This window comes from Mastigoproctus giganteus, chromosome 13 (genome assembly GCF_048544385.1).
Source record: "Mastigoproctus giganteus isolate SK-2022 chromosome 13, ASM4854438v1, whole genome shotgun sequence".
NCBI classification, from domain to species: Eukaryota; Metazoa; Arthropoda; class Arachnida; order Uropygi; family Thelyphonidae; genus Mastigoproctus; species Mastigoproctus giganteus.
In genome coordinates, this window is record NC_143587.1 from 112,194,491 (window position 1) to 112,206,859 (window position 12,369).

A 12,369-nucleotide genomic window follows, 5' to 3' on the forward strand; every position below is an offset into this window, starting at 1 on the left:
TGTTCTGTTTTCGTCGAGCAGTGTATTAAGCTATCCTGTTTAAATTATGCTGAACGTAATATAACTTTACGAACGTTACGTTCGTAAAGTTATATTACGTTCGTATTATGCTATAATACGAACGAAATAAATAATAACGAATAATAATACGAAAAATAAAATTATTTTTAACCCTAAAATTCAAATTAACATGCCGTAATCTACAGGTTCTAATTATGAAATTCCCATTTTTCCCTATTAAAGAATAATTTGGGGAATTACATTACACTAGAAGCACATGTGGGAAGTTTCCAATGCTGAACGTCGTGTTTGTGTGTACTAGCGCATACTGATGATCCTGGAAATTTGTTAGTTGTACGGTATTTTAAATTAATTAGTTAATTCTTTTCGATAACATGCTTTCTGACCTTAGTGCAGCGTTAGGGTTTGATAAAGTTCTTCCTTTCAAGCGCTTAGTATTCGTGACAAAAGATGACAACAGCGAGTTCGGTTTCGTTTTACAGCATGTGTTATGGTTGTTTCTGAAACAGCACACGCGTGTAATAGTTCTCAATTTAGCACAGTCTTTTAGTCATTTTCATTACATCCTTTTGAAAGCAGGATTAAACTTGAAATATTTGAAAGATAAGGGACAAGTTATTTCCATTGATTTATTGAACCTATCAGAAGAACTACTTAATGGTAATACAGAAGAATTGCTAGTCGAAAACCATCCATTATCTGTTTTACTTCCTGATAGTAAAAATGATAGATTGAAGTCGTTATACAAAAAGATCAGAACGGCTGTTTACGCTTCAACAGAGGTAGCTAGTAATGATATAAATCAGAATGTAGAATTTCTCATTCTAATTGATGAAATTACAGTATTACTTAATTTAGGAGTGCCGATTTCTGATATTTTGACATTTGTTACCTACTGCACAGAATTATGTAAAAAACTGAAAGGTTGTTTAGTGATCGGAGCCCACGAAGCATCAAAATTAGAAGACAAAGAAAATCATCAGTTAGTTGTTGCCTTAACTCACAAATGCCATTTTAGAATTCAAGTGAGTGGACTTGCCACCGGTTTTAGTAAAGAAATACATGGAAAGGTAAGCATCCAGTGCCACTGCATCTTAAAAAGTTTAATTTAGAATATAGGCTGCCCTACTGAAAGAAACATAGTTGTAATTAATGGCATAATGTTTTTAATTTTAATTGATCCATAATATTTTCCATCTTACTGATGTTTTGAGACACATCGTAGTTAAATGATCAGGAGAAAAATAACTTTCCTTAATGAAGAATAATGGTTCTTTCTCAAATGTTGCAGAGTATAAAAGCAAGGGCCACAGATTTCAGATCTTTATCACTGTTGGTAGTACACAGTAATTAATAATAATTTGGAAATACAAAGAAAATTACATGCTAGTGAGAGGTAAATGTTTTCAAAGTTCTCTTGGGGTCAGGCCATGGTAAGGGTGCTACTGTGGAGAGGTTGCATTATAGCTGAACAATGCAGGTGGTAACCACTTTCTCAGAATGTTTGCCCAAGATGCCAGAAGATGAAGGTTTATGAGTTGTATTGTTATCAGCATCCCCTTGAGAGGATATGTGATTTTTAATTAAGCCGGTAATGGTGCCTGATTCTTTACCTTTTGGTCTTTTAAGATTTTTGATTGAATTCAAGATGTAATCATTTATTTGAATTTTTAAGATTCATATCGATACTTATTCTGTTTGTATTGGAGTTAATCTACTGTTTGATTAACCCTTGATAACTCATCCTGAAATGGAACACAGCGATTTACACTATTTTATTTTTATTTTTTTGTTGAATTGCACTGTTATTAATTAATTAGGATTAATCCTCCTTCATTTTATGAATTTCTTTAGCCATATCTGTTTTTATCATTTTATGATAATTATATCGGGGGAGAGGGGGTTATAATGCAAGAAATTATAAAATGAATTTCTTGCATTATAACCCCCTCTCCCCCGACACACTTTTGTGAGTTCTCTATTTTTTAAATTCTCCCCTTAAATTGTACAAACTGGAATGCCTGTTTGTAGGATGAAAAATTTGCAAAAAAAAGCAAGAAGAAGAAAAAAGCATCATTAGTACTGTGGGCCTAGTTTGAGAGAATGTATTGTACAAGAGGTTATTCATCCATCCACTAACACATTGGGGAACATTTGCTATTTAGTATTTATACACATTCAGAAAGGGAATACTGCACAGTGTCTTTTAGATTTAGATGACAACTGAAAACAGTTAGCTTACTCATGATCATAGTAAATCGAAATGAATATAGAAAACTGTATGGTCATTTAAAAGGTTATTGGTGTGTATGTTGGGGGGGGGATGATGGAAGGAGAAAATCCCAAATTTGAGGAGGAAAAAAAAAAATAAAATAAATAATAATAAAAGATGGATGGATAAAAGAATAAACTGAAAAAAATAAATTGTACTGGCTTGGAATGAAAATAACTTTAGTAATTCTCTTTGAATAAACTGATCCAGGCATAACTGACCTCTTTCTGGTCTGGAGTCCTACTTAAATGTTTAACTGTGATTTATGTAGAATATCTTCTTAAAAATGAGTCTAAAAGAACATAGCAAAGCTCTCCAACCTTCTAGGTTAAAAAAAAAAAAAAAAAAAAAAAACTACATCGGACTTCAAACAGCTTGGGAATCATTATTCTACCTTCGAACAAGGTAAGATACTGCAGCTGAGAATGTGAGCAGTTAACTGTTCATAGAGGCATTATACATAAACTACTGCTAATTATTTTCAGTAGGGAGTCAATTTAGTCCCGAGACAGTTTATTCAAAGGTAGAATTATTACCTTGTAAGGGCCCGTAGTAATAGTAATATTGGTATGTGATGCAAGAAAGCAAGAGCTTAATGTAGCATCAGCCAAAAATAAACAATAAATAAAAATAAATAAAAAAATTCACACAACCATTCAATCTAAAAGTTTGTCCAATTCCTCCTCGAATTTATTTAAGCTATCAACTTCCACAATGACGGATGGAAGTTTGTTCCATCAGTTTTGGCTAAAGGCAAAAATCCGCACATCTATTCTACAACTGTCTTTTCTCAATTTGAATTTATGCTCCTTTCAGTTCGAAATCTGAGCAAGCGGAAGAATCACATCAGAATTCAGCATGCTCAACCCATTCAAGGCCTTATACACCTCAATCAGATCACCTTGCAGGTGCCTCGTCTCCAGCCGCTGCAATTTGCAGGACTTAAGCCTCTCTTGGTAAGAGGATCACTTCATTCCCCTCACCAATCTTGTTACTCTTCTCTGTGCACACTCAAGCAAATCCACATCCTTCCTAAAATGAGGCCTCCAGGCATGTACTCAAGGCATGGCCTGACCATTACCTTATACAAAGGAATAATCACCTCCTTTTTCCTCCTAGCAAAATTCCTGTATATGATTGAAAAAACCCCATGATCTGCTCTTGCAGCCTGTCTGCATTGCTCAGAAAACTTCATAATTACTCCCAGGTCTTTTTCATTTTCTACCACTCAAGTGTAGTAACACACAATTGGTATGTTCCTCTGGGGTTACTTCTACCCATATGCAGTACTTTGCATTTATCAATGTTAAACTTCAGTTGCCACTTCTCAGTCCATCTGCCCATATTTTCTAGATCCTGTTGCAGTAGCACACTGCCATTACTGTTATTAACAATCCTGCCAATTTTTGTATCGTCTGCAAACTTCAACACTCAACCTGATATACCTTCATCAATATCATTGATAAATATACAAAAAAAAAAAAAAAAAACAGTGGCCCAACACCGAACCCTGTGGGACTCCACTAATAACATTAGTCCACGAAGAGCAGCGTCCATTGATTACAACCCTGTCTTCTCCCACTCAACCACCCTTTTATGCATTGTAGCAACTTACCCTTAATACCATTCTGCTCCAGTTTGTACAGTAGTCTTACATATGCAGCAGTGTCAAAAACATTCCTGAAATCTAAGTATATGATATCAAAATTATTTTTTTGCATCCATTTCTTTTCTAACCACATCATATTATCCAATCAAATTTGTCAGACAACACTTTCCCTTAACAAACCCATGCTGTGTATGAATTATTGCTGCAGTCTTGTCTAGATGATCCTGTAATGCATCTTTACCCAGTGACTCCATTATTTTACCTGAAACTGAAGTTAAACTAGCTGGTCTGTAATTACTTGTGTCACCCTTCAATCCCCCTTTGTGAATTGGTTATTTGTGACAGAATTACTCACAAAATTCCTGTATATCATTGAGAAGACACTATGATCTACTCTTGTGGCCTTTTTGTACTGCTCAGAAAACTACATATCTGACTGCGCAAAGATTTAAATGTAGTGTAACCAATTTTGAATATTTCTTGCCACATACCTTTCAGAAAGCTTGTAATGCAGTTATTTATGATAATATTTTCCTGATCATTCATTTTCTGAAAAAAATTGGACAATTTTTTGTTCATTTTTTCCTGAAATGTCAGTGGCATTGCAGGCATGGTAAATATATAAATCCTATTTTTAGCATTAGTTGAGGTATATGATACAATAATGCAAGCTTATACAGCATCAGTCAAAAAAAAAAAAAAAAAAAAACCCCTTCCCATTTCAACCATCCAGTCACTCCATATGTTTGTCTAGTTCAGCCTTAAATTTATTTAAGCTATCATCTTCCACAACAACAGATGGAAGTCTGTTCCTGCAATCAACTACCCGCTGGCTAAAGGCAAACTTGTGCACATCTATTCAACAAATGTCTTTCCTCAATTTGAATCTATGCCCTCTCAGGTTCTTAATCTGAGCAAGTGGAAGTATCCTGTCAGCGTTGAGCCTGCTTAAACCATTCAAGGCCTTATACATCTCAATCAGATCACCTTGCAGGTGCGTAGTCTCCAGATGCTGCAACTTGCAGATCTTAAGCCTTTCTTTGTAAGCGCACCCCTCTTGTTCCTCTCACCAATCTTGTTGCCCTTCTCTGTACTCTTTTAGCAACTATACATCCTTCTTAAAATGGGACTCCAGACCTGTATACAGTACTCAAGGTGTAGCCTGACCATTTCCTTATACAAGGGGGTAATCATCTCCTTATCCCTACTCACAAAATTCCTGTATATCATTGAGAAGACACCATGATCTATTTTGTGGCCTTTTTGTACTGCTCAGAAAACTACATATCTGATTACACAATTACTCCCTGGTCCGTTTCATTCTCCACTACCCTGATTGTAATACCATCTAGTTGATACGTTACTCTGGGGTTACTGCTACCCACATGCAGTACTTTACATTTGTGAATGTTAAAATTCAGTTGCCACCTCTCAGCCCATCTGCTCAACTTTTCGATATTCTGTTGCAGTAGCATACTATCATTCCTGTCATTAACAACCCTGTGAACCATTGTATTGTCTGTGAACTTAGACATTAATCCTGATATACCTTTATCAATATCATTGAAAAATACTAAAAACAACAATGGGCACAACACCGAACCCTGGGGGACTCCACTAATAATATTAGTCCATGAAGAGCAGTGTCCATTGATAACTACTCTCTGTCTTCCACTCAACCATCCTTTTATCCATTGTAGCAACATACCCTTAATGCCATACTGCTCTAATTTATACAGTAGTCTTGCGTGTGCAACAGTATCAAAAGCTTTCCTGAAATCCAAGTATATGATATGAAAATTATTTCTTGCATCCAGTTACTTTGTGACTATATCATAGTATCAAATCAAATTGGCCAGACAAGACTTCTCCTTGACAGACCCCATGCTGTGTCTGAATTATTACTGTTGTCCTGTCTAGATGATCTTGCAATGCTTCTTTAACCAGTGACTCCATTATTTTCTCTGGAACAGAAGTCAAACTAGCAGGTCTGTAATTACTTGTGTCAGCTTTTGTGAGTTGGAGATACATTTGCACATCTCCATTCTGTGGGGACTTCCCCCTGAGTTCAAGGATACACTCATAATTTTTGGTGAAGGGTTTGCTTACCTCCTCCTTTTTTATAACTTTGCCACCTCCTTTAATATAACTGAATATGGTGCCTTTTGTGTTTAACTTCAACAATTTCTCCTCCACTTTGCTCTCAGTTGTTACCAAATCATTTAACTCCCTGTTAGAGTTTGATAAACATCTGGCCCTCTCCTCCTTGAACAACTCCTCGTGTGTGAATGTAGATGCAAAATACTCATTCAGTTTGTTTGCTATCTGAGCAGGATCATCAACAGTCGAACCATCGATATAAAGTGGATTAGTCTGATTCATCCCCTTCCTTTTAGAGTTTATATAAGTAAAGAAGCCTTTGTTGTTTTTCTTGGCATCCTTTGCCAAAGATTTTTCATAATCTACCTTTGCTTGCCTAACCTCCTTTGTGACTTGATTACAGACTAGCTTGTAACTACCATAGGCTTCTGTGTCGCCTGACAATTTATGTGCATTCCATGCATTTTTTTTTCTCTGCCACGAGTCTCATTAGTTCATCTGACCTCCACTTGGGCCGAAATCTAGAGCAGTATTTCTTAGTTGGAACAAAAAGCCTAGTAGCTTCCAAAATTAATTCCTTGAATGCTTCTCATTTAGAATTTGCTGTTGGTAACATCATCAGTTACCAACAGCAACTGTGGTGTCACACAGATATTATAAATGCAGAAATGGAATTTGGGGAATACGATGTGTACAGAAAGGATAGACAGGATAGGAAGGGAGAAGGGGTTATGCTGTTAATTAAGAAAAACATAAAATCAAAATTAGAGCATCCAGTTTATAGAGATGAACAAGGAACTGTTGAGTCAGTTTGGTGTGACATAAGCACTGCAAAAGCAAAAATAAGAGCAGGGGTGTGTTATAGGTATAATGACTCGAATGAGTACAATGAACAATTGTACAGAGAAATAGAGTAGGCTAGCATATCAGAATGTCTTATAATGGGGGATTTTAACTTCCCAGATATTGACTGGAATTTCTGGGTTGGTCACTCGCACACTAGTAAGACTTTTGTGGATTTATTGGATGATTGTTTTCTGCAGCAGAATGTTCGAGAGGTAACCAGTGAGGGTAATACTCTTTGAGCTAGTTATCAGCAGTGATCATTCGTGTATTAAGAATTTGCAGATAAAGGAACCACTAGGTGGCAGTGATCACAGTGTACTGATGTGGGATTTACTTAAAGATATAATTACCATCAGGAGTAAAGGAAAGGTTTTTGCTTCTGTAAAGGTGACTACAGTGCTCTTAGACAGTTTTTAAATTCTCTACAGTGGGATCAACTGATGCTGTTACAACAGCAAATTCTAAGTGGGAAGCATTCCAGGAATTAATCGTGGAAGCTACTTAAAGTTTCATACCTATTAAGAAATATTGTTGAAGGTTTAGGCTTGAATGGTTGTCAAATGAACTAATAAGACTTGTGGCAGAGAAGAAAAATGCATGGGATGCATATAAATTAGGTCACAAAGGAGGTTTGGCAGGCGAAGGCAGATTACGAGAAATCCTTGGCAAAAGATGCTAAGAAAAACAGCAAGGATTTCTTTACTTATATAAACTCTAAAAGGAAGGGGATGAATCTGATTGGTCCACTTGACATCGATGGTTCAACTGTTGATGATCCTGCTCAGATAGTAAACAAACTGAATGAATATTTTGCATTTACATTCACACGTGAGGAATTATTAAGGTTTGAAAATGGCAGAAGGTTATCAAATTGTAGCAGGATACTTAATGATTTTGTAATAACTGAGAGCAAAGTGGAAGAGAAGTTGTTGAAGTTAAACGTAAGAAAAGCACCTGGGGTGGATGGGATCTATCCAGTTATATTAAAGGAGCCGGCAAAGCAACTAAGGAAACCCTTAGTCAAAATTATGAGAGCAACCTTGGACTGATGGGAGGTTCCCATGGACTGGAGATGTGCAAATGTATCCCCAATTCACAAAGGGGGATCGAAGGGTGACACGAGTAATTACAGACCAGTTAGTTTAACTTCTGTTTCGGGTAAAATAATGGAGTCGCTGGTTAAAGATGCATTGCAGGATCATCTAGACAAGACTGCAGCAATAATTCAGACACAGCATAGGTTTGTTAAGGGAAAGTCTTGTCTGACAAATTTGATGGATATTATGATGTGGTTACAAAGGAACTGGATGCAAAAAATAATTTTGATATCATATATTTGGATTTCAGGAAAGCTTTTGACACTGTTGCGCATGGAAGACTATTGTACAAATTGGAGCAGAATGGTATTAAGGGTAAGTTGCTACAATGGATAAAATGATGGTTAAGTGCGAGAAGACAGATGGTGGTAATCAATGGGTGCTGTTCTTCTTGGACTAATGTTATTAGTGGAGTCCCACAGGGTTCGGTGTTAGGTCCACTGTTGTTTTGTATATTTATCAATGATATTGATGAAGGTATATCAGGCTTAACGTCGAAGTTTGCAGATGATACAAAGGTTGGCAGGGTTGTTAATGACAGTAATGGCAGTGTGCTACTGCAACAGGATCTAGATAATTTGGGCAGATGGGCTAAGAAGTGGCAACTGAAGTTTAACCTTGACAAATGCAAAGTACTGCATATGGGTAGAAGTACCAACTGTGTGGTACTACACTTAAGGTGGTAGAAAATGAAAAAGGCCTGGGAGTAATTGTGCATGCAGATATGAAGTTTTCTGAGCAATGGTCATGGGGCAGGTCATGGGGTTTTGTCAATGATATATAGGAATTTTGCTAGCAGGGAAAAGGAGGTGATTATCCCTCTGTATAAGGCAATGGTCAGGCCACGCCTTGAGTACTGCGTACAGGTCTGGAGGCCTCATTTTAGGAAGGATGTAGATTTACTTGAGTGTGTACAGAGAAGGGCAACAAGATTGGTGAGGGGAATGAAGGGATCCTCTTACCAAGAGAGGCTTAAGTTCTGCAAATTGCAGTGGCTGGAGACTAGGCACCTGCGCGGTGATCTGATTGAGGTATATAAGGCCTTGAATGGGTTGAGCACGCTGAATTCTGATGGGATCCTTCCACTTGTTCAGATTATGAACCTAAGGGGGCATAAATTCAAATTAAGAAAGGACAGATGTAGAATAGATGTGCGGAAATTTGCCTTTAGCCAGCGGGTGGTTAATTGCTGGAACAAACTTCCATCTGTCGTTGTGGAAGTTGATAGTTTGAATAAATTTAAGGAGGAACTGGACAGGCATTTTGAGGGAATGGTGTGATTTTTTTTGGCTGATGCTGCATAAGCTCATACATTTGCTTTCTTGCATCACATGCCACTTCTACTATTATCAGGAGACATAGAAGCTTATGGTAGATATATGCTAGTCTGTAATCAAGTCACAAAGGAGATTACGCAGGCAAATGCATTTTACGAGAAATCTTTGGCAAAGGATGCTAAGAAAAACAGCAAAGATTTCTTTACTTATATAAACTCTAAAAGGAAGGGGATGAATCTGATTGGTCCACTTCATATCGATGGTTCGACTGTTGATGATTCTACTCAGATAGCGAACAAAATGAATGAGTATTTTGCATCTACATTCACACATGAGGAGTTATTAAGGATTGAAAATGCCAGAAGGTTATCAAATTGTAGCAGGGTGCTTAATGATTTTGTAATAACTGAGAGCAAAGTGGAGGAGAAATTGTTCAAGTTAAACATAAGAAAGGCACCTGGGGTGGATGGGATCTATCCAGTTATATCAAAGGAGGTGACAAAGGAAGTAAGCAAACCCTTAGCCATAATTACGAAAGCATCCTTGGACTCAGGTGAGGTCCCCACCAACTGGAGATGTGCAAATGCAACCCCAATTCACAAAGGGGGATTGAAAGGTGACACAAGTAATTATATACCAGTTAGTTTTACTTCTGTTCCAAGTAAAATAATGGAGTCACTGGTTAAAGATGCATTGCAGGATCATCTAAGCAAGACTGCAGCAATAATTCAGACACTGCATGGGTTTCTTAAGGGGAAAGTCTTGTCTGACAAATTTCTTTGGATATTATGATGGGGTTACAAAGGAACTGGATGCAAAAAATAATTTTGATATCATATACTTGGATTTCAAGAAAGCTTTTGACACTGTTGCGCATAGGAGACTACTGTACAAATTGGAGCAGAATGGTATTAAGGGTAAGTTGCTACAATGGATAAAAGGATGGTTGAGTGGGAGAAGACAGAGGGTGGTAATCAATGAGCGCTGCTCTTCATGACTAATATTATTAGTGGAGTCCCACAGGGTTCGGTGTTAGGTCCACTGTTGTTTTGTATATTTATCAATGTTGTTGATGAAGGTATATCAGGCTTAGTGTCGAAGTTTGCAGATGATACAAAGGTTGGCAGGGTTGTTAATGACAGTAATGGCAGTGTGCTACTGCAACAGGATCTAGAAAATTTGGGAAGATGGGCTGAGAAGTGGGAACTGAAGTGTAATATTGACAAATGCAAAGTACTGCATATGGGTAGAAGTAACGCCAGAGGAACGTACCAACTGTGTGGTACTACACTTAAGGTTGTAGAAAATGAAAAAGACCTTGGAGTAATTGTTCAGTCAGATATAAAGTTTTATGAGCAATGCAGACAGGCTGCCAGGGCAGGTCATGGGTTTTTGTCAATGATACCCCCAGGTGAGTATGGGCTTTGCACACCCAAGGTGCTGGATATCATCATCATCTCTCTCTCTCTCTCTCTCTCTCTCTCTCTCTCTCTCTCTCTCTCTCTCTCTCTCTCTCTCTCTCTCTCTCTCTCTCTCTCTCTCTCTCTCTCTGTGTGTGTGTGTGTGTGTGTGTGTGTGTGTGTGTGTGTGTGTGTGTGTGTGTGTGTGTGTGTGTGTGTGTGTTTCACCGGTCTCATTACTCAATCTCTGTGATAATTTCTTTCTGAGATGGATAAAAAACTTCCAGCAGCTGCATAAAGCCCATGCCTTAGAAAACCGTAGAGAAATTTCATATTTATACAGACGGCTCCAAAACAGATGAAGCTGGAGCAATTTCTTCTGCTTTTTGAATAGCTGTGTCTCTTACTACAGAATGCAGTATGCAATAAAACTAGCTCTAGATAATATAACCAAACAGCAAATCAAAAAAGCTCTTATATACACCGACTCCTTAAGTGCCGTCACTGCCATTCAATCTACTACTTCTTCCCAATATCAAACATCCAAACAGGTGGTCACCTTCTGCTGGATCCCTGGACATGTCGGCACCCAGGTAATGAAAGTGCAGATTGTACTGCTAAACACCCTACCAATGGATCATTCTATTATCTGAAAGTCCCACACATTGATTATAAATCCACTGTTAAAACAGCATGTAGGCTTCAATGGACTAATCTGTGGCAAACATAAGTGAATAGTAAACTATTTCAGATTAAAAAAGAACCTCATTTGTGGACTTCTAGTTTCAGGAAAAACAGACATGAAGAAGTGATTTTGGCAAGACTCCGTATTGGACACTCATATACAACTCATTTGTTCTTGCTTATGGGAGAAAACCCACCTCAATGTCCATTCTGTCAGACTTAGCTAACTGTCAAACATATTCTAATAGAATGCCCTAAATATTCAAGTAACCGGAAATCCAGTTTTTATTCTGCATCCGATCTGCTGGAACCTTTAAATTTACTAAACATACTTGGAAATAATGCTAATTTTGAAGCACTGTTTAGATACTTGTAGAGCATAAATGTATATAATGGCCTCTGACAACAATTATATTAATAACTCAGTCATAAGTTAATAATGAAAAGGCACAATATGGCCCAGGAGGCCCTTGTGCCAAAAAAACCCAAAACAACGACAACAACAACAACAGGGTAATTCAGAATGTTTTTTTTTCCTGGTGCAGCTTAAGCTTCAGGCTTGCTTGCACCATATGGCTAATAATAATGTACAGGAATTTTGCTAGCAGGGAAAAGAAGGTGATTGTCCCTCTGTATAAGGCAATGGGCAGGCTACACTTTGAGTACTGCGTACAGGTCTGTAGGCCTGATTTTAGGAAAGATGTAGATTTGCTTGAGCATGTACAGAGAAGGGCAACAAGATTGGTGAAGGGAATGAAAGGATCTTCTTACCAAGAGAGGCTTAAGTTCTGCAAATTGCAGCAGAGACTAGGCACCTGTGAGGTGATCTGATTGAGTTGTATAAAGCCTTGAATGGGTTGAGCATGCTGAATTCTGATGGGATTCTTCCACTTGTTCAGATTATGTACCTGAGGCAGCGGGGGGGGGGGGTTATAAATTCAAATTGAGGAAAGACCGATATAGAAAAAATGTGTGGAAATTTGCCTTTAGCCAGCGGGTGGTTAATTGCTTGAACAAACTTCCATCTGTCCTTGTGGAAGTTGATAGGTTAAATAAATTTAAG

General features: G+C 37.7%; 1 protein-coding gene across 1 annotated transcript in view; it reads left to right on the forward strand.

Moving 5' to 3' along the window:
- The first annotated feature begins 308 nt into the window (after positions 1 to 308).
- The window catches only part of Elp6 (Elongator complex protein 6), a 36,570-nt gene continuing 24,509 nt past the window's right edge, over positions 309 to 12,369 (forward strand). Inside the window, exon 1 of the mRNA XM_090387333.1 lies at positions 309 to 1,091. Coding sequence (XP_090243459.1) covers positions 396 to 1,091 — 696 coding nt within the window. The 5' untranslated portion in view covers positions 309 to 395. The remainder of the gene's footprint in view (positions 1,092 to 12,369) is intronic.